This window comes from Protopterus annectens, chromosome 6.part0 (genome assembly GCF_019279795.1).
Source record: "Protopterus annectens isolate FY-2018-M chromosome 6.part0, PAN1.0, whole genome shotgun sequence".
Classification (NCBI taxonomy): Eukaryota; Metazoa; Chordata; order Ceratodontiformes; family Protopteridae; genus Protopterus; species Protopterus annectens.
The window spans coordinates 455,877,255-455,901,113 of record NC_056737.1 but is presented as its reverse complement, the minus strand read 5'-3'; the positions used below and the strand labels follow the sequence as shown (position 1 = coordinate 455,901,113).

General features: G+C 42.0%; 1 protein-coding gene across 1 annotated transcript in view; it reads right to left on the bottom strand.

Annotated features, from left to right (window-relative positions):
• Positions 1-8,714: 8,714 nt before the first annotated feature.
• KNL1 (kinetochore scaffold 1) overlaps positions 8,715-23,859 on the bottom strand; it is a 289,758-nt gene continuing 274,613 nt past the window's right edge. Inside the window, exon 7 of the mRNA XM_044073731.1 lies at positions 8,715-8,995. Coding sequence (XP_043929666.1) covers positions 8,875-8,995 — 121 coding nt within the window. The 3' untranslated portion in view covers positions 8,715-8,874. The remainder of the gene's footprint in view (positions 8,996-23,859) is intronic.

The following is a 23,859-nucleotide window of genomic DNA, read 5'->3' as shown; positions in this document are numbered from 1 at the left end:
AATAGGTTTTTCCGGTGGAAGGTCTGCGTGCCTCCAGCAAAATTTCCTGAACTTTTTCGGAGAGTGAGTCATGGGTCTGAGTCATGGAACTCTCCAAGCTGTCAGCTTTAAGGTTTGCAGGTTCTGATGAACAGTCTTGTAATTGTGTTGAGTCAGGAGCAGAGGCCATTGAGGCAAGGGCCACGGTTTGGTGTGAGTTATGCTCAGTAGTAGTGGATACCAGATTTGCCTTGGCCAGTCTGGAGCTATCAAGATTCCTCTTGGTTGTTCTGCCTTGATCTTCAGTAACACTTTGGTGAGCAAAGGTAGAGGAGGGAATGCATAAATTGTTAGAGCATTCCAGCTGAAGGAAAGAGCATCCGTTCTCCAAGCTAGAGGATGGTGTATCCTTGTGCAGAACCTTTCCAGGTGATGATTGAGATGAGATGCAAATAGGTCTATGTCTGGTCTTCCCCATGCAGATGCTATTTGTGAGAAAATGCGTGGGTGTAGCATCCATTCGTGTGGATCCAAGAAATTTCTGCTCAACCTGTCTGCCAGAACATTGTCCTTGCCCGGAACAAACTGGGATTGCAAGTAGATGTTCAGTTTCAGGGACTTTTCCCAAAAAATCATTGTTAGTCTGCAGAGGGGGTAGGAATGAGTGCCCCCTTGTTTGTTTATGTACCACATGACAGTGGTGTTGTCTGTCGTTATTAGCAGATGACCTTGCTGAAGAGATTTTCCAGAGGCTTCTATTGCATGTATCACTGCCAACATCTCTTTTTGATTTATGTGCTGATGCATCTCCATGGGAGTCCATTGCCCTTGAATGTATCTGCCGTCCATGTGCACCCCCCATCCATGGTCTGAGGCGTCTGTTGTAATAGTTTGACTTGTTGGAGGTTTGTTGAAAAGCATGCTTTCGTTTAAGTGACTTGCTTGAGCCCACCACAAAAATTCCCTTTGCAGACATGGTATGAGTGGTATTATGTCTTCTAGGTTGTGGCTGTGTTGCGACCACAAGCTTTTTAGGTACCATTGCAGCTTTCTCATGTGTAGTCTTGCCAGAGGGATTAGAAGAATGCAAGATGCCATGAACCCCAGGGCCTGCAGGGTCTTCCTTGCGGTCAGGTGGGTTAATTTTGCTAGGCCTTTGAAGTAAGCTGTTAAATGCTCTTGTTTCTCCTCTGTGAGGAAAGCCATTTGTAGCTGTGTGTCCAGTCTTGCTCCTAGAAAAATAATCACTTGGGATGGCAGTAATCTTGATTTTTGAATGTTGACTGTGTATCCCAAAGCCTGCAGCAATTGAATGACGTAATCCAAGTGTTTTATCAAGGTCTGTTTGCTGTCTGCTTGTATTAGGCAGTCGTCCAGGTAAGGGTATATTTGAATCCCCTGGAGTCTGCAATGTGCCACTACTGATGCCAGGCATTTCGTGAATACTCTGGGCGCAGTAGATAAGCCAAATGGCAATGCTGAGAATTGATAGTGCTCTGTTCCTGCAAGAAATCTGAGGTATCTTCTGCAACTGTGTCTGATAGGGACATGCAGGTATGCCTCCTTGAGGTCCAGAGTAACCACCCAAGACCCCTTGCCCAGCATGGGAAGAAGTTGCTGTAATGTCAGCATCTTGAATTTTGGCACCATGAGAAAAGTATTTAGAACGGACAAGTCCAATATAGGCCTCCATTGCTTTTCTTTTCTTGGAACAAGGAACAGTCTTGAATAAAATCCCTGGCCTTGTTCCTGAGGAGGAACCTTCTCTATTGCTTTTATTTGTAAGAGCTTTGAGACTTCTATGAGTGCCTCTGCCCTTTGATTTTGTGGCAGGTTTGGCATGCCTTGTCCTGTAGGTAAGGTATGGAAGTGGAACCTGTAACCTCTGTCTATTATGTCCAGAATCCAATTGTCCTTTGTTATAATGTGCCAGTTTTTTGAGAATAGAGATAATTTTCTGCCTAGAGGTGCTTCTCTTTGAGCCTTGGTAGGCGGAGTGAAAGGTAAGTCATTGTGATTGTCCCTGTGGTGCAGGTGAACTACCTGTGCCACTTCTCTGATTTTGTGGTTGCCATTGGCGTCCCCTGTAGGAGCCTCGGTATTGCCCTCTACCTCGTGCACGCCTGTTCTTTCCCCTATGAAACTTGTCAGAGTCCGGAAAGGACCAATTCCTGCTGAACCTTGGTGGCTGAACCTGGAGGAAATCCTTTACTGTCTGTACTGATTTTGCCTTCTTCTCAATAGATTTCAACACATCCTCAGCATTAGCACCAAAAAGCTTCTGTTTATCCAGAGGTGCATCCAGGAGCTTTACTTTAACATGATCTGGCAGTGGCTGTTCTTTCAACCAAGCATGTCTACGGATAACAGCCCTTGTCATAGCTGCCCTACATGAAGCCTCCAATGCATCATAACCACACTGTAGAAAATGATTACTAACCTGCTGGGTATTATGAACCAAATCCTGCAATGCCTTTCTATCTATAGGCTCAGGAGAGGCTATCTTTTTCTGCAAATCATCCAGTAAATAATCCTGGTACTGAAACATATGAAAAAGGCAGTTAAGTGACCTCATGGCAAGGGTGGAAGAGGTATAAACTTTTTTACCCCATCTCTCCAGGGACCTTGCTTCCCTGTCAGCTGGCAGTGAATTCTTGGCTGAGGAGGTAGCCACTCCACACTTAAAAGGTACAGCCATGGGGGCAAGTTTTGCCCCGATGTATGCAAATATTTTGATGAATTGCTTTGAGATTGATTTTTTGTATCATTTGGAATTTTATAAGAAATATGTAATAAGTTATTATCGATACATTGATGATTTAATTTTTATTTGTAGGGGTGGCATAGGTGAGTTAGAAGTTTTTAAAAAAGACTTACAAAAAAATCAATTTGGACTGGAATTCGATGATTTTCAAGTGGGTAGTAAAGTTAATTTTTTGGATTTGACTTTGGAGGGGATGAGTAATGGTAAGATAGTTACAAGAGTTTATAGGAAATTTGAAAATTTACATTTTTTAGATGGATTAAGTCACCATCCTTCTCACCTTATAAAATCTTTACCGTATGGAGAATTTATTAGAATTATGAGGCTGTGCAATAATAGTAATGAATTGGAAATAGAACTACGAAAGACCGTTGATTTATTCATAAGAAGAAATTATAATGAAAAAGAAGTTATGTTATCTTTACAAAGAGCTAAGAATGAAGGATCTCAGGCAAATAAAAATAAAAAAAGTAAGATAAAGAAAGGAGAAAAAAATAAATGTTCTGATAAACAGATGTTTTTTGTCTTGTCATATGATTTAATGACAGAAGAAGTTAAAAAAGCAGTACAAAAATATTGGCCTTTTTTATTTAAATATAGAGATTTAGTAGAAATTATTCCAACAAGTATTACATTTTCTTATAAAAGAGGGAGAAATCTTAAGGACATGTTAGTACATGCTAAGTACTCTAGTCCAAATGTTAATTTACCAATAGAGATAGCCTTAATGGGAACATTTCAGTGTAGGAAGTGCATTTCGTGTAAATATGTAAGCAAAACATTTGAATGTATTAATGGTAGGGTTTTTAGACCTTGTGGAATTTTTTCTTGCAATTCAATAGCAATAGTTTATGCTATAAAGTGTCCATGTGGACTGTTTTATATAGGGGAAAGTAAAAGAGCTTTCAAGGTCCGACTTCAGGAACATGTAAGAGACATAAAAAATAATAAGTTAGAAAGCCCGTTAGCAGTACATTTTAGAGATTATCATAATAGTCTACCTGAGGGTTTATTGGCAACAGTTTTGGAACAGATAATAACTAATAATGATGATAGTAATTTAGTTAAACAAAAGCTGCTGCATAAGGAAACAGTTTTTATATTAAAGTATAACACACTGACACCTAGTGGTATTAATGTAGAATGCAATTGGAGAGTATTTTTATGAATGAAATACATTGTAAATTAATTGATTCATTGATTGTTAAATTGTTTTATTGGTTTTGTAATTAAGGTTATTGTATGGTATAAATAATCTGGAAGTGTTTGTGATACTCATTCTCCTAGAAGGCGTGAGCCGAGGCGCTAGAGAAGGGTAATAAAACTGTGTTGGATCTTTCTACTTGGTCGTATTGCTTATTCCTCTGCTTTTTTATTTTTGTTGGATATATATAAACTTTTTTACCCCATCTCTCCAGGGACCTTGCTTCCCTGTCAGCTGGCAGTGAATTCTTGGCTGAGGAGGTAGCCACTCCTTTGGGGCCCTGTGAAATAGTTTCTAGATCCACAGAGTGGGCCTTAAAGAGATGCTTGTGAGTGTCAGGGACCCTGTAATATCTGTCTGGCTTGACAGGAGCAGGAGGGAGAGAATCAGGGGAAGCATGGAGTCGGAGAAAACATCATCCAGGACATCCAAAACTGGAGGGATAGCTAAAGGTCTGTGCTGGGGTAACTTAAGGAAGGTATGTAGCCTTTTCCTAGAATCAGAAAATTCCTGACCCTGCCACTTAAAATGTTCCCTCATGGAGTGGAGGACTTCACCGAAAGAAAAATACTCTGGAGGAGAGGCAGAGGGAATAGATTCCTCAGCATCAGAGTCCTCATAGGCCTGGAAGGATTCTTCTTGGGTATCTGAATGCTCTGAATCCCCAAAGGCTTCATCTGAAGAGAGGTTGTCTGCCTGCTCAGTTCTAGGCCTTTTTTCTGCAGGCGGCTGAGAACCTCTGTCTGGGTGAGGCTGAGACCCCCTGATAAGAGAGATTAGATCTGCAGCCAGAGACATGATTTGTCTGTCAGAAGAAGGGGCCTGAGAAGTAGGTTTAGGATGGGCCTAGGCCTGGCTGGTGGCCTTAGCATGTGCAAAGGCCTTGATTGACATGGATACAGGAGGCCTAGCTGCCCCACGTGCAGGGGTAACTTTGTCCACGAGAATGGTGTCGGGTAGATCCAGAACTTCGGTTTCCGGAGGAAAATCAACAACCGGCACCGGTGTAGTCTCAGAGACCGAAACTGAAAACACAGGAGCTGACCGACCGGCACTTGCGAACTGCTTCTGCTTCGAGAACCGCGTGGCAAGAAAGACTGAAGAAGATGGCGTTGGCTGATGCCTTTATACTCCAGCCGCTCTGACGGGGAGGAGGCGACATCGGCCGACGCCGGACCCAGACTTTGGAATCTGGCCGACCGAAGGGCTGCCTGAGGCAGGACAACCCATATGTCAGGACTGCAGTTGCATTCTTGAAGGACATCTGGATATAGTGCGTGAAGATAGGTGAAGGCTGCCAGCCTAGCCAGAAAGAATTTTGTAGTTAATTCTGTCATTTGTAAATATTAATGTGAGCCACAGGCTTGTTCTCTTAAATGTGAAAAGACTGTATTGGATGTTGAACTGAAAAAATGTAACAGTGCACTCTGCTTTAAGAAAGCTGATAAGTCAAGCATTGTGAAATTCTTTGATGTAAAACTTGGAGCCGAGATGTCTAAAGGGAGGCATTCCGCCTATTGTTTTGATGCCAGAGTTAATGACTAGAATTTACATGTATAATTTATTTTACTGCTCTGACTTCCTGACCAGCTGCAAGATCAAAAAGGCTATTAACCTCTGAGTTTCTGTTAGCCTGGGAACCAGAAAGAAATGATGCAATCTGAAATGAAACAGGGGTACTGTGTTATCAATTTAAAGACAGAAAGAATGAGAGCATTTTGTCTTGAGAACATCCAACTCAACAGCACTCTGCCTGTGTTCTATATGTAAGTTTATTTTAGAACTGTTTTTTCTTAGAAATAGCTAGGAAATAGGAAGATTAGACTGAGTGCTTTTCTGTGTTGATGTCAGAACTATTCTACTGTATTATTTTAAGTATTTTTCTGTGATCTCTGAACTCCTGACTAGCACTGTGTAGTAAGAAGTATTGTTTTGTGTTTTTATTATTTATTATTAAATATTTTTAAACCTTTTAGCTGTGGCTGTTTTGTGTATAGATAATTTAAGCTCTAGAGTACATTGCATGTATATTGTGATACCGGCCAAGCCACTCCAATAAGCCTTGACTGTTCAGTTGCACTTACCATTTGGATAATACTGCACAGTATAATTGGACACCCTTTCATAAGGGCCTTTTAGTAGGTGTCAAATATTAGTGGGTGGTGGCAAGTGGTACTACCGTATAGTCTTGGTAAAAGGGGCACAGCTGGAAAACCTGAGCCAGCCTTCCCCAGGAGTGTCTTTGTGGTTGTATACAACTCTTATCTCAAAGTGTGTGTATTTCAGCTACTTCAGCAGGGACACGAAGGACTGGTTGGACAGAGAGGGTGCTGGAGGTTTTAGCTTGCCCACTAGGCTGAGATCTGGACCCTATAGCTGTGGGGAGTCTTACCGAGGACCTGGAGAGAAAGGGAGAAACCAGCCCCAGCCTGACTGTGATCTCTGTGTGCTCTTAAGGGAAATTGTACTTTACTGTGTGTGTATTTATTATTCTTTCCCTATATGGACGCCCCTCACTGGTGTTAGTGGTGAGAATTGAGGCTCCTTGATTGCTGGGCCAGTGCACGGGTGTCATATATTGTTCAAGAAAAGAAGACAAGAGTAGCACTGATCATTGAAATCGCCACACCCAGTGACTACAGTGTCTTGCATACAGAGAGACACAAAGTCATAACATATCAGGATCTGCAGGCAGAAACGAGAGCAATGTGGAAAAAAGATACCTAGACAATCCCAATAGTAGTAGGAGCAATGGGTCTTATAAAAAAAGAATCTACAATCATATTTAGATATGTTACCAATCCATGTAACCCCGTACGAATTGCAGGAGGGGTCATTACAGGGCGCATTGCAAGTGCTCCGAGGAGCACTTTTGGCTGACATCAAAGATTGAAACAATGTTAATTTCATGAACTTTAATTGTACTTTGACTTAGAAATTGGGTTCATCCCTGTCATGGTATTAGAAACCCCAAAGACTTGGAGAAATTAAAAATGGAACAGGAGCCTCCTTCCTACAATTATTCCAGTGAATGTCAGGATGACTTTCCTGAGAAGAGCTGCAGGAATTTTTGTGCCATCACCTTTTGGACAGGAAACAAGGCATCCATCTAAGCCCTGCGTTCATGAACATAATCAAGACATGCAAATCATAGGAAATAAGAGAGACCTGATGACTGTCCAATGCCACAGCAGCAGTGAGAGCCTTCCTCTTTGATGGGAAACCTCAGTGGCATGTTATTATTAACTTAGTTGAAAAAATGGCAACAAAAAGTTTCTGAGACCTGTTTCAAAGGATCACACATTGAACACTGAAAAGATGCACTAGTCTGCCATTTCCTTTGAAATGCAGGTCTTTTTTCCCAGCAACAGTACTCTTTTCTGAGCTGCTTTTGTCAAATGATCAGCAGTCCATCAAAAACATTACAAGAATTCCTGAAATGCCTCAGCTGTGCTGTAAATGGTAGTGATATTAAGAGCTTTACAAAGCAGACAGTCCCCAAGTTTGTGTTGCAAACCTAAACAACAAACTTGGAGTAGATAGTGAGATCTGGCACACAGAATAGAGTTACTATTGCAGCAAAGACCACAAACTTCAAAACTTGAAAAAATATTTAAAAAAAAAAAAATGAAAACATAAGCAGCAAAATGAAGAAACTGCAGGATGAATTAAATGAGTGAACAAAGTCATGGTTGTTGTAGCAGTGTGCCAAACAACAGCAAGAAAGCAGTGAGGAAGGAAAAGTCCTTCTCTCCTTCACTTTCATTCTTCCTTGAAGGTGGTCTTCCTGTGTAATCAAATGAGACATGTAACTTCAACAAATGAGAGGAAGATTCTGAGGAAACACTTTCTAGAATTACATCCTAATAAATGGAAAAAAGTCGTAGATTTCCTTGTATATACAGCTGGAGGAGGAACAGTAATATTGATAAAGCAAGGTTAATTATGAAGGAGTAGTAACTGGGATGCACATTAATTAGAGATTACACATTATATCCTGATCAGACTGCAATACTTCACATTAAAAATAAAGTAAATGCATGGAGGTGAGGAAGCTGCAAAGTAGGACAAAATGACACTCACAGACCTTCAATTATAACTTCATAATGGCACTACTAAACACACACTTAATAAAGAAGTTGCAACAACTGGTTTGGTCAATAAATTACTTTATATACAAATGTTAAAGAGGTATGACACAAGATCTGTGGTTAAAACAACCTTGTCTCCAGAATCCTGTTCATGTTGCAACTGTTGTTTTGGTGTCACAGAAGTCTTTCCTCAATCTGCTTTCAGCTTGGTATACAGCATTTATAAAGACCACTACAAACACAAGTCTGATCGACAAGAAGAGAGTACTCCCAGATGAAGCTTCTGATTACTCCAATCCAGTAAAAATAAACTGTACAAGCTCCAATGCACATCAGATTTCATTACTGCCCAGTGATGTATTGTTCTGGTAAATGAGGAGCCAGGGCTTATCACTGCACAAAATGAGTGCAAGGCAACTTATCCCAGACATGGCACCAGGATGGAGACATACACATACACTTAGTCATACATAACAGACACATCTATAAGCACACCTTTGACATGTGGGAGGACACAGTAGCACTCATAAAAAGCTCAGAGCACCCCAGCCAAGAAATGAACTGGATAATCAACTGCTGAGTGGTAATAGTGTTTAAAACTCAAGGGTTCCGATTATGATTCTCAAAATATTCTTTGCTTCTTAATTTCTGCCACTAAAACATATGAATCATAACATTGAAGTAAATACTGGTCTTTCCTTTAAGGACTTTTTAATGGGATAAACATTTTAGTACCCTTTCTTAGATAAAAAAATCTTAAAATATCCACTTTTGTGCATTTTCTCTGGCTTGATTCCTGTTCCTGAATTGGAAGTCTTGACATCAAAAGGACAAAATTAAGCTTTTTGCACAACTTGAGTCCTACACAATAAGTTTTGATGAATTTTTTCCACAAGTCTCTTTATATAATGGCATCCTGGGGGCACAGAAGATACAATACTGCTGACATCTTCATGGCTGAAACAAGAGGGAAAAAAAAGAAAAGATCACTGAGCAACAAAACTTGTGGTAATGAGTCACCTACTCAAATGAATGACGAATATGTTAATATTCCTTGTTATGGCATTAATGTGCATTGTAAAAACTTCATAAACAGTCAACACAACAGTAATACAAGTCAGCAGTAAAAAAATAATTTTTTTTGCAAACTCATCAGAACAGAAGATCTTTGATGGAGAAGTCTATGTAACAAACTATAACATACTAGATTACCTAATAAAACTGTCAGTATGGCTATTCACCCCCCCCCCATTCCAATACATCAGATCTTTGAGACATGAAACCACTTGGGTAAGTGGGATTGTGGCAGACAATATTCATCATCCATCAACTATAGCAAATACTATTATTAATGTAAAACAAGGAATAATGCAACTATGTGCAATAGTATGTTATTAGAATCACAGACAAAAGTACTCTAAGCCCAAAAAGGGAGACAGAAGGAAGGTACCTTCACTCTTACAATGACCTTTTCTTTGAAGATCTAAAGTTATAAGGTTTACACTAGCACATTAACATCTAGACAAAAATCATAAAAGGTAACACCAGGAGGGGACATTTTCAAGATCCCTAACGGACAGCTATGACAAAACAAGTCCTACCTCTAGACTGAAGGTTAGTGTAAAGTGTTTAGTGAATCTGTATGGACATTATGCAAAACTGCCACCTCTAATATCCTGAGCAGGGTCTTGGAAGTGTTATACTGTACTAAACACCATTTTAATGTTTGCCCTCTTTCCCTCCCATGAAAAATACAAAAAAAACCCATCAGATTTAGATTCATAGAAGTTTACTATGCTACCAGCCCTAGAGTCCTTACAGACCTAGCTATATTTATCCCGAGTTGCTCTGTCAGTGGTTAAGTGAGCGAAGTTTGCAGAGGTAATGGTCTATGGTAGTTAATAATGCAATCCATCCATTGATCTAGGCTGTGTTTGAAGAGGGTCAGGGAGGGGCTCTGTTTCATATGAATTGGAAGCTTGTTCCAGAAAAGTGGCAGTCTCTGGAAGATGCATCTTTCTCTCCACCTGACCTGTTCATGTCAGAGGCAAGGTTAAGATCCCTGGAGCGAGTGAACCCCGTGCAGTTTGATTTACGAACATGTAGCATTTTCATCAGAGCCAAGTCAGAGACTGCCCTGTAAGCCAAACACAGGTCACCCCTTAGCAACCTGTAGGAGACAGAATACAGTGACAGGGCTTTCAGTCTTTCTGTGTAAGACATGTTTTGGGTACCCTGTAATTTCTTAGTGAGACACCTCTGAGGTCTCTCCAATTGTTGTAGGTGTCTGGTGAGGTACATGCAAAAGGAAGCATTGTCCTCGATTGCTAGTCTGATGAGGGTAGAGTATAATGGAGTTATAACACCATTAGTGCCACACAGAAGGATTGCCTTACTAATGTGGATACATGGTGGTCAAAGTTCAGGCTGCTATCAGCCTGAGTACCCAGTTCATGTACCACTGGGTCTACACTTAGTGGAGTGCCATCTATAATTTAGATAGCAGGGATGTCAACTTTCCCAAAGGGAATAATAATGCATTTTTTGGCATTTATCTTTAGTCCATGGCTTTGGCGCCAATCATTTGTCTGCATTAACCCTGTCTGCGGTATATTAACATCACTGGGGGACTTGACTACTCTCAATTTGCAATCGTCAGTGAACTTGCTCAGCCACAGGCTGTCCAAGTTTGCCTGGACTTCTGAGAAATAAATTCTGACCAGTAAGGGGCTCAGCACAGAACCCTATGGTACACCACTGTTAAGTGGTCTTCTGATAGAAGTGAAGTCATCCACTTTGACAGTGTGTGTCCTGTCAGTGAGCCAGTTGGCTACCCATTTGGTATTGTAGGGTTTAATTCCCAATTGGGAGAGTTTCTCTATAATACTTGAGTGGGGGATTGTGTCAAATGCCTTGGCTAGGTCAAGATAGGTAATACGCACTGTCTTTCCCTTGCCAGGGCCTTGGTGACTTTCTCAAAGAGCTCAACCATGTTTAACAGGCATGACATACCTTTAACAAATCAGAACTGGGTTAGGTCCAGAGTTTGGAGATTATCTATGTCTTTGTTAATAGGGTCCATAATGATTCTTTCTACGGTTTTGCAGATGATGCCAGTCAAGGTTATGGGCCTGTAATTCCCAGGATCATCTGATGATCCCCCTTTATGCAGTGGGATTAGTGTTGCTGTCCTCCATTCCACTAGAACATACCCAGTTTGCAGGCTGTGGTTAAATAGGGATCCAGGAAGGTTTGTTATGTCATGTTTTAAGTTGTTTAAAAGGCAACCTGGATGTTGTCTGGCCCCACTGATGCCATGTTTTTTGGCATTGTAGAGCAGAAAGATGACCTGCTCTCTTGAGATAACAGGCTGAGGAATTGTGGTAGGTACACTTTGGGCATATGACTGTCAGGGAAAGGGGAGTGAAGCTTGCTCCAAATCTGTCCGCTAGCAGGTTGGCTATTACCACAGGTTTGGTATGGGTGTTGCCATCCACAACCAGTTCAGAGCATAGCTGGGTATTCCCTTTTAGATTTTGGATATAGTTAAACTATGCTTTGTGATTATCTTTAGCTAGGGAGGCCATTTTTGCTTCATATATAGCTTTGGAGGACTTGTCAAGATTTCTTGTTTCTTTAGGATAGAGAGGATTTCTTCCTCTGCTGAGCCAGTTCTCTCTTGTTCTAGGACATTAGTTTCTTTCTCTTGTTGTATAGTCTGTTTATACTAAGGGTTCACCAGAGAGGGGGGGGGGTCAGTGCTCTCCCATTTTAGTGAGGACTATGTCCAGGACAGTTAAACCTCTTGTGGGTGTGCTGACTAGCTGCTCCAGAGCATTTGCAGAGACAAAGTCCAAGAACCTCTGAAATGATCCAGCATGTTTGTGTTGTGTACATTTCCCAACTGATGGAAGGATAATCAAAATCACCCATGATTAAGGTGCTGGGCTGTAATGCAACTGACTCTAGTAAGTCCAGGTATGCTTTTCTTGTTTCATGGTGGGGGACTATAGTTAGCTATGATGTGATAGGAGGCTTTGCCTCTAATTAATTGGACATGGCGTAGCTCAAGAGAGTCATACGGTCTGACCAGTCTCGAGGTGTACTTATCCTTCATGAAGATGGATACAGCTCCTCCTCTGGTTCTTTCACATTTAGTTTGTGGTCTGAACGTATGAAAGGCGTTGTAGCCTTGCATGGCCAGGGTGCTTTCCGCACCTTTGAACCATGTCTCAGTGGCTGCACAGAAGTCCGCATCTTGCAAAATGAGGAGTGCTTCCAGGGAGTGCAGTTTCTTGTTTAGACCCCTAACATTAAGCAGCAGTACCTTGAGTATATCGAGAGAGAATTTTGTTATGTTAGGAGGTTGGTTATTTTGACGCTGCCAAAAAAAAGACACAGTTGGGGTGGTTAATGCCTTTGCTAGTAGCCAAACCTACAGGAGACAGGTGCAGACCATCTCTGGCAAAGCAGAGTGGCCTGTTGACCATGTCTTCCCAAGCTGACAGACACTGGATCCCCTTGGACTGACACCAGAAGCTAAGACAACTGTTAAAGCCAATCATTTTTTGTTTTGTGACATCATCCATGGAGAAGGTAGAATTCTGCTTAAAGCTAGGCTTATACCTGTCTGTGACACACAATCTGAAAGTTCAGTCATGTCTCTCTTCATATAGTCCAGTGAGGTACGTCTCAAGTCATTCACCCCAACATGAACTCTAACGGAGTCATATCGGTACTTGTGGTTGAGTGACTTGAGTGCATGAGTGATTGGACAGATCCTGGCACCTAAGAGGCAGTTAACCATAGCCCACTCCTTTATTCAGCCTGGAGATCAGAACATCCACATGTCTCACAAAGGAGTCACCTATGACCAATACATTAGGCTTTGTGGTTTTACACCTTATGGGCTTATTTGTTGAGACACTGTTGTGTGTTATTATGCGTTGTGATTGTTTTTAGCATTATATTTGTAATTGGTTGTAATGTGGGTTTGTGTGTCATGTCCTTATTTAGTGTGGGAAGTGTGTGTGCTGACAACCTATTTGGCATTCGATTTGTCCTTATGCGAGAGTCTTGCTTCCAATTTCATAGTATAACTACATCTCTCACTAAGTACCTGTTTGTTTCAGGAGTAAGTGGTTGTCAGTATACATGACAATTGCTACACTGCCTCAGGATGTCTGTGTCTATAAGGCTGGCTACAGAGATGATAGGAAACTGCCCATCCATAACAGCAAGCTCTTATTGTATGTTTTATTAGGGAAAAGAATGGGTTAATTTGACAGGACTGTGCTGGTAGCGCTGAAACTACAAGTGGGAGCTATACTTTGTGTAGACTAAGGTCAATAAGGCAATGCTGTTCAACGCACAACTGAGTTGTTCCAAGTGCAGCAGAAAAGCTTGGAAGGGTTTCCCCGACAGCTGCTTAGGTAAAAACTGAGCTTCTAGGCTTTTGCATCTATGCAGGGCACTGCTAACCATCACTGAACGAAGAGCAGCAATGTACAAACATGAGGCTTAAATAGGAGCAGAGAAAAACAAGTTTTAAGCTAACTACTAATCAGGAAAGCACACAATAAGCCTTTCACCAGCAATCCCCAACTCAGACAGGTTAGATCAGCATGTCTGCCACAAGGGTGCAGAAAAAACAGCTTCTGTGTGTCCTGTCAGTGAGCCAGTTGGCTACCCATTTGGTATTGTAGGGTTTAATTCCCAATTGGGAGAGTTTCTCTATAATACTTGAGTGGGGGATTGTGTCAAATGCCTTGGCTAGGTCAAGATAGGTAATACGCACGGTCTTTCCCTTGCCAGGGCCTTGGTGACTTTCTCAAAGAGCTCAACCATGTTTAACAGGCATGACATACCTTTAACAAATCAGAACTGGGTTAGGTCCAGAGTTTGGAGATTATCTATGTCTTTGTTAATAGGGTCCATAATGATTCTTTCTACGGTTTTGCAGATGATGCCAATCAAGGTTATGGGCCTGTAATTCCCAGGATCATCTGATGATCCCCCTTTATGCAGTGGGATTAGTGTTGCTGTCCTCCATTCCACTAGAACATACCCAGTTTGCAGGCTGTGGTTAAATAGGGATCCAGGAAGGTTTGTTATGTCATGTTTTAAGTTGTTTAAAAGGCAACCTGGATGTTGTCTGGTCCCACTGATGCCATGTTTTTGGCATTGTAGAGCAGAAAGATGACCTACTCTCTTGAGATAACAGGCTGAGGAATTGTGGTAGGTACACTTTGGGCATATGACTGTCAGGGAAAGGGGAGTGAAGCTTGCTCCAAATCTGTCCGCTAGCAGGTTGGCTATTACCACAGGTTTGGTATGGGTGTTGCCATCCACAACCAGTTCAGAGCATAGCTGGGTATTCCCTTTTAGATTTTGGATATAGTTAAACTATGCTTTGTGATTATCCTTAGCTAGGGAGGCTATTTTTGCTTCATAATTAGCTTTGGAGGACTTGTCAAGATCTCTAATTTGTTTAAGCTAGAGAGGGATTTCTTCCTCTGCTGAGCCAGTTCTCTCTTGTTCTAGGACATTAGTTTCTTTCTCTTGTTGTATAGTCTGTTTATACTAAGGGTTCACCAGAGAGAGGGGGGGGGGTCAGTGCTCTCCCATTTTAGTGAGGACTATGTCCAGGACAGTTAAACCTCTTGTGGGTGTGCTGACTAGCTGCTCCAGAGCATTTGCAGAGACAAAGTCCAAGAACCTCTGAAATGATCCAGCATGTTTGTGTTGTGTACATTTCCCAGCTGATGGAAGGATAATCAAAATCACCCATGATTAAGGTGCTGGGCTGTAATGCAACTGACTCTAGTAAGTCCAGGTATGCTTTTCTTGTTTCATGGTGGGGGACTATAGTTAGCTATGATGTGATAGGAGGCTTTGCCTCTAATTAATTGGACATGGCGTAGCTCAAGAGAGTCATACGGTCTGACCAGTCTCGAGGTGTACTTATCCTTCATGAAGATGGATACAGCTCCTCCTCTGGTTCTTTCACATTTAGTTTGTGGTCTGAACGTATGAAAGGCGTTGTAGCCTTGCATGGCCAGGGTGCTTTCCGCACCTTTGAACCATGTCTCAGTGGCTGCACAGAAGTCCGCATCTTGCAAAATGAGGAGTGCTTCCAGGGAGTGCAGTTTCTTGTTTAGACCCCTAACATTAAGCAGCAGTACCTTGAGTATATCGAGAGAGAATTTTGTTATGTTAGGAGGTTGGTTATTTTGACGCTGCCAAAAAAAGACACAGTTGGGGTGGTTAATGCCTTTGCCAGTAGCCAAACCTACAGGAGACAGGTGCAGACCATCTCTGGCAAAGCAGAGTGGCCTGTTGACCATGTCTTCCCAAGCTGACAGACACTGGATCCCCTTGGACCGACACCAGAAGCTAAGACAACTGTTAAAGCCAATCATTTTTTGTTTTGTGACATCATCCATGGAGAAGGTAGAATTCTGCTTAAAGCTAGGCTTATACCTGTCTGTGACACACAATCTGAAAGTTCAGTCATGTCTCTCTTCATATAGTCCAGTGAGGTACGTCTCAAGTCATTCACCCCAACATGAACTCTAACGGAGTCATATCGGTACTTGTGGTTGAGTGACTTGAGTGCATGAGTGATTGGACAGATCCTGGCACCTAAGAGGCAGTTAACCATAGCCCACTCCTTTATTCAGCCTGGAGATCAGAACATCCACATGTCTCACAAAGGAGTCACCTATGACTAATACATTAGGCTTTGTGGTTTTACACCTTATGGGCTTATTTGTTGAGACACTGTTGTGTGTTATTATGCGTTGTGATTGTTTTTTCGCATTATATTTGTAATTGGTTGTAATGTGGGTTTGTGTGTCATGTCCTTATTTAGTGTGGGAAGTGTGTGTGCTGACAACCTATTTGGCATTCGATTTGTCCTTATGCGAGAGTCTTGCTTCCAATTTCATAGTATAACTACATCTCTCACTAAGTACCTGTTTGTTTCAGGAGTAAGTGGTTGTCAGTATACATGACAATTGCTACACTGCCTCAGGATGTCTGTGTCTATAAGGCTGGCTACAGAGATGATAGGAAACTGCCCATCCATAACAGCAAGCTCTTATTGTATGTTTTATTAGGGAAAGAATGGGTTAATTTGACAGGACTGTGCTGGTAGCGCTGAAACTACAAGTGGGAGCTATACTTTGTGTAGACTAAGGTCAATAAGGCAATGCTGTTCAACGCACAACTGAGTTGTTCCAAGTGCAGCAGAAAAGCTTGGAAGGGTTTCCCCGACAGCTGCTTAGGTAAAAACTGAGCTTCTAGGCTTTTGCATCTATGCAGGGCACTGCTAACCATCACTGAACGAAGAGCAGCAATGTACAAACATGAGGCTTAAATAGGAGCAGAGAAAAATAAGTTTTAAGCTAACTACTATCAGGAAAGCACACAATAAGCCTTTCACCAGCAATCCCCAACTCAGACAGGTTAGATCAGCACGTCTGCCACAAGGGTGCAGAAAAAACAGCTTCTTAATGTTGAATAGCTGGTTTGGGGCCCAAGTGTAACAAAGCCCACATAAACTACCAAAAACAGCCCTATAACTAACAGATACAATGTAATACAGTGCAGTTAACTACTTAGAGAAAGAATCCTTTTTTGATAAAGTATATAAATGTCTGTGAAATTACAGTTGTAATTATAGTTATAACAGTAGGTCATTGAGGAATAATACTTAGTCTGCCAGCAAGTCAAAACATTTGGGTTATATCCTTCCTAATCTGTCTTTATACAGATCAGATCTTAATGGCAGGTCTGAACTCCCTACAAAGCTCTTATCTTGTCCCATGGCAATGTTCATTGAACTGTACAGAGGTGCTACAGGCACTTGTATACCCAGTGACATTAAGAGCTGCTGTATGTTCTTTTAATCTATTTAACCTCTGCAGTGAGTTGTAATCATTTATATATATATATATAATATATATATATATATATATATATATATATATATATATATATATATATGTATATATATATATATATATTATATATATATATTTAACCTCTGCAGTGAGTTGTAATCATGGCAAGCTCTTATTTTAAAGTCATAAAATGTAACAACTGAACAAACAAGAAACAAAAATAAAATACTACATACAACTATTAACAGGGAAGTGCTATTGTTTCTGAGACAGTACGTAAACTTGCATGCAACTGTCAAACCTCTCACCCTCTTAATGCAAGAAATCAGGACAAAACCTACAATAATGGGGGGCAACGACAAAGGACAAAAATAGGGACAGAATTTAAATATTCCTCTAACAAACTTAGAATGTAGCTAAAATAACAATATTTGGGTTAGCATACATTTTCTGCATGATATTAAATCTGACACTTAAATGTCTGTCTTGTAGTGACTTCAAGTCCCCTGTGATTTGCCAGAAAACCACAAATTTTAAAATAAACAGTCCAAAACATGACAAAAATCTGGACATTCTGCAAAAAATCTGGACAGTTGAGAAGTATAACTGTACTAATATCACTTTTGCACAGATTCCCAGGCAGTACTATTACACACACACACAAACCCATCCACCCTCCCATACACAGAAAAGATGGACAGATTGGAACAGTCGTGCCAAGTCACGTCTAACCTCAAAGACTGAGCGTTCAAATTTGTAATGTTCAATGAAGACGCATACTGTGGATCATGTGCCAGATTCCAACATATACTGTGCCGAGACATTTTCTGCTGCTGTCCCCTTAGTAGAATGTGCTCTTATCGTACCTTCTAAGGCTTTATTAAATTTGGCATATGCAGTGGGTTTGGCATTACGATAAGGTCTGTCTACTGACACAGAGAGACTTTTTTCCCTTTCTTAAATGAAGTAAAAAGGCAAACATTTCTGATTTCTTTGTTTTTCTTAGGTTCATAGGAGGTTACTGGGCTAATGGCCCTAGGGCCTTAACAAGCCTAGCCATGTAATACCCTTGTTCCATAGCTGACCATGGTTAGTTGGTTGTTGTTAGCAGAGTGAATCAGTGATTAACACCAACTGCCCCCGTCCATGAGGGACATAGGTGCCACCTCCCGGGTGGATTTATGGTCTTCCATCCAATTGTCAAGGTTAAGCTTAAGGGTCATTGAGGAGCTCTGCTTCACGTGAAGTGGAGTTGATTCCAGAGGAGTGGGAATCCCTGGAAGACATATCTGTCTGTGTCACAGGCTAGGTTAAGATCTGTGGAGTGAGTGACTCTTGTCCCATTTGATTTGCGGACATGCAGCATTTCCATTAATGCAGGGTCAGAAATCACTCAGTAGGCCAGGCACAAGTCACCTCTCAGCAGCCAGTAGGATACACAGTACAGGGAGACAGGGCCTTCAGTAATTCCATGTAAGTCATGTTTTGGAGGCCCTCAGTTTTCTTGGTTAGAAACCTCTGTGGTCTCTCCAAGTTGATGCACGTGTCTGGTGAGGTACATGAAAAAGGAAGGATTGTACTCAATTAGTGGTCTGATGAGGGTCGAGTACAGAGGAGTTGTAACATCCTTAGTCTTGCATGCGATCTCATTATTTATCAGATTCGCAATCTAGAAGGCTTTTCTTACCACTGTGTAGACATGGTGATTGAAGTTTAAATTGCTGTCAACAGTCTCTCTCGATTGCATTTGAGCTAAGGGAGATACTATCTATAACATAATTTACAGGGGCAACTTCTCTGCCAAAGCGAATGACGACACACTTTTTTGCATTTAGTTTTGGACCATGACTCTGGCATCAGTCTGCATTAGCCCGTTTTGTAATATGTAAGATTACTGGGGGAGTCGATGATTGCACCTAGTCTACAGTCATCTGTGAACATGGTAAGCCACAGGCCATCTACTTTTGCCTGGACATCCGAGAAGTAGATTCCAAATAGTAGAGCCAAGCACAGATCCCTGTGGTACACCACTGGTAACTGGTCAACTGATGAAGGTGGAATCCCCAAATTTGACAGTATGCGTTCTGTCGTTGAGCCACTTTGCTACTCATCAAGTGATGTATGGGTTAGTTTCTTGGTGATACCTCAGTGGGGGAATGTGTTGAAGGCCTTGGCTAAGTTAAGATAGATGCTATGTACTGCTTTGCCCTCATCCAGGGCTTTGGTGACATTCTCGAAGAAGTCCACCAGGTTTAATAAGCAAGGCCTGCCCTTAACGAAGCCAAACTGGGTTGGGTCAAAAGTTTGGAGGTCGCCTATGTCTTTGTTGATAAGGTCCATGATGATTCTTTCCATGGCTTTGCAAATAAGGCTGGTTAAGCTTATGGATCTGTAGTTCAAAGGGTTGATTGATGGACCCCCCCCCTTTGTGTAAAGGGATCACTGTTGCTGCTCTCCAGTCTGCTGGAACAAAGCCAGTGCTCAGGCTATGGCTGAAGACAGTGCCAAGTAGTTCCACTTTGTCTTGTTTTAGATTTAGTATGCAGCCTGGGATATTATCTGGTTCCAAAGAGGCTGTGTTTTTGGCCTTGGAGAGGGCGGATACGACCTGCTCTTTGCAGATGCTAAGTAGTGGACTGGTGACAGGGATGCTTTGGGGAGTGTTGGGTGGGTTTAGGGGTGTGAAATTTGCAGCAAATCTGCCCACCAGCAGGTTGGCAATTTCTTTGGGTTAAGTGTGAGTAGTACCATCCACAATCAGTTTGGCACATAGCTGGGCATTCCCATTAAGACTTCGGACATAGCTAAAGAAAGCCTTATGGCTGTCTTTAGCTAGAGATGCTAATTTAGCCTCGTAGTACTTGTTCAAGCTGTGGAGGGTTTTCATCCTCTGGTGAGCAAGTTCCCTCGTGTTCTTGGTCTTTTCCTTTCGTTATATAACCTATTTACACTTGCAGTCCACCAGAGTTGCCCGTTTCTTTGTGAGGACCTGATTTTGATCCTGACAGATGCAACCAAGTCTATACAGTTGTTTAAATGTCTATACATGGCATTTGTGTACTCCTCTACATAGCAGTCATTATTGGCTGTATTAGCAGGGGGTTTGACACTTTTTACACCCTTGCTTAGTAGGCTAAAGTTTGCTTTGGAGAAATTTTTCAGTTTGCTCCTGTGGGGATGTCCAGTCTGATCTTTACTTCAAATTAAACAGTCTGACCTCACCAGGGGGGGCAACACACAGAGGGTAGTGCAGTGACCCCCCCATGTTGCAAAGTATCAGGTGCAGGACATTCAAGCCCCTTGTAGGGGTGCAGACTAGCTGTTCCAGAGCATTTGAATTAACAAAGTCCAAAAAACTCAGGGTTATCACATTTCTGCTCGTGTATGTTGTCCAGTCTATGGAAGGATAGCTGAAATCTCCCATGACCAAAGTGTCTGGCTGTATAGGGAGTGATTCTACTAAGTCCAGGTAGTTGGTGTGTTTCTCTGGTTCATGGTGGGGGACCTGAAGCTAGCGATGATGTGGTAGGGTGTCTTACCTATATTTAATTGCACCTGGAGTAGCTATAGAAAGCTGTACTGTTTAACCAGTCTCGAGTTGTATTTGGATTTAATGAAGATGGATGCACCTCCACCTTTGCTTTTATCATGATAGTTTTGGGGTCTGAACGTGTGGATGGCATTGCAGCCTTGTATGGCTGGGGTGCTCTCTGCGGCCTTGAACCAAGTCTCAGTGACTGCACAGATGTCAGCATCTTCCAAGGTGAGGAGTAGGGGTAGGCAGCTTAAAAATCACCAGGTTTAAAAAGCAAATCAACAAAGGGAAGTATGGGCAGAAAACAAGCAGGGAAACCCCAGCAATAGCTTGGTTTCTCTGCAAGCTTGAAATCTTTTCTCTGGTCCAATGTAAATAAAACCTTAACTAGTGCTGAACATGTAGTAAATGTAATGTGTATTCACCTTTTTTTGAAAATTTTGGGAAAAACACAGGAAGATGTATGGATTAGTTAATAGATGATTCAGAAACCACCTTTGAAAGAAAAGGATTGGCTCTCACATTCACACTGTCTTTGTGAATAAATAGGTATGGTGGTTTCCTGATAAGGCATGGAGCTCAGAAATCCTCCACATAGAAGTAACAGCAACTAAAAAGAATGCTTTCCATTACAAGAATTTTAAATCAATGTTCAAAAGCAGAACTAGTTATGGCTTAGAGTAGTATGGTAATATCCCTTGGAGGAAGTGGATCTCAGGGATTGTTACAGAAAAATTCCTCTAAGAAAGGCTTTAGATAAGGATGTGATGGATATGCGATTCTTACCAATGAGAAAGGACGATATGGTTGCTAATTGCACTTTGATAGTGGAATAGCTAAGCTCCATTCTGAAAAAGGTCTGCCAAGAACTTCAGGATCACTGTGAGGGGAGCCGAAAAGGGATCAATATCGTTAACTGTCTAGATGGAGAATCTTTTCCATTTACTTTTGTAAACCTTATGTGTAGAAGGCTTCTGGGAGGAAGTGAAAATATGAACAACCTTCACTGGAATTGGAGATAGCATGCAGTCAAGTTGAAGGCATGAATGTTACTGTTTGTCGTTTTTGCATTTAAGTTACCTGTAACACATTGCACTTAAGTTACCTGGCACTTGCTCACTAAAGCAATTATACAAGTCAGCACTAAAAATTAAAAGCACTACACCCTCACTCCCCACTGGCCCTTGTTTTCAATTATTAAGGAATTCCCAATATTATTCTAGCATGTCCAAAGGTCAGTTGTCAATCTCCTCTCCGGTCCAGCTGGTGAATCTGGGAATCTTGAGGCAATGTTACAACTGCCTCATGTACACAGACAACCCTCTCCTCCTCCCAACTAATTCCAACACATGTGAGAGATGCAACCATATAGCCAAACTGGAGGCTAAGCTCTCTCAACTCAGTACTGGCATAACCAGTCAGGAAAAGAAGGAAACCACACTCACTACAATTCCAGTCTCACATAGACCTACCACGACAGCAAACCAAACACATAATCACACAAAAACATACTCGGAGGCTCTAAATAAAGATCTGCCTAAGCAGCAGTGACCTCCAAAGCAGACACCCAAGCAACCGCTACCCCAAAACAAAACACGTGCAACACATATCTCACAAAGCCAGTGTGCCGAAAAGTCACAGCCCTTAAGACTAAACAACACACCTGATACACTTGTAATAGGTGACTCTATCGTCAGGCACACTGACGTCTCGCTCACCAGGCTGAACAAGGAGAGGGTCACGGTGAGCAGCCTGTCGGGCTAGGATCTGCCACATAACACAAGCACTCAGGTCACTCCAAGGCAAGTACAAATATGACTCAGTCATTGTCCATGCTGGTGTGAATGACCTGAGACGTACCTCCCTGGGCTACATGAAAAGAGACATAAAGGAGCTCTCTGAGCATGTAGCCCAGGCCGGTATGACCCTGACCTTGAGTAGCATCTTACCCTCACCAAGGATGATGCCACAATATGAAGACAAGATGATCAATTTCAACAACTGGCTAAAGTACTGGTGTCATTCAAAGGGGATCCAATGCCTGTCAGCTTGGGATGATATGCTCGACAAGCCACGATGCTTCGCTAGGGACGGCTTGCACCTGTCACCCCTGGGCTTTTGGATATTGGCAAAGGCTCTTGCTACCCCCATAGTGCCGTTTTTAGGCAAGGCTCAAAAGACAAACCCACCTCCATAGGTATCACAAGGGATAAGAAACTAAGAGTAATGCTACTCAACGCCAGAAGTCTAAACCTCAAGATGCACGCGAAACTCTCCTTAGCATGGAGAACATCGATATCTGTGCAGTAACAGAAACCTGGTTCAGGGCTCCCGAGAGCACCCCAGCACTACCAGGTAATACCTCATACCATGCTTTTCAGCCCCAAAACTTGGACCGAACCACAAAAGGAGGGGGAGTATTGATATTCATCAAAGATACCCACATCTCCAGGTTGGTGGCAAAGCACGAAGCATCAGAGACTATCCATGTGCAACTAACAGTGGGTAAAACTGTCTTCCAGTTTATAGCCTGCTACAGACCACCCTCCCAAACCCAGGAACCCCACTCGGCCTTCCTGAGAACACTGGAAAATATGAAGGTCTCTCCAAACACCATTATATTGGGCGACTTCAACTACCCAAACATAGACTGGGAGCATTACTCTAGCTCCAACACCCTAGCCCAAAGGTTCCTAGAATTTATAAACTCAAATGCTATGGAACAACTTGTTACCACTCCCACAAGAGGGGAAAACATACTGGACCTGATCATCACCAACATGGGGACTCTATGCTCCAGACCAGAAGTGTATCCCTCACTGGTAAGATCAGACCATAAACTAATCTCACTGGATATTCACATCCCGACCCCACCCCCTTCCCAGAAAACCACAGTGAAAAACTTCTCTAAAGCAAATTTCACACTCCTCAAAACTGAGGTAGAATCCTTCAAAGCCCCCAGGCCTGTGGAAAATACGGCTCAGACCCCAGAATCCTTTATAAACGCATTCTGTGAACACCTTCAGGAATGCATGGATCATGCGATCCCAAATAAAACCAAGACCCAATCCTCCAAAGGCAGACGTCCTGTCTGGTGGACCCCAGCCATAAAAAAACTATACAATACAAGGAGGAAGCTACTAAATGATAGAGCAAAATCCCAAAAAGGGAAGGCATCACTGATCAGTATTAGCAAAAAACTACAGGCACTCATAAAATTGTCAAAGGCCAGCTTCGAGTGAAAAATTGCACAGGACACTAAGGATAATCACAAGGCTTTCTTTAGTTATGTTAGGAACCTGGGTGGTAATTCCCAGATATGCTCAGAATTAGTCCAAAATGACAAAAAATACACTGAGCCCACAGACATTGCCAACATC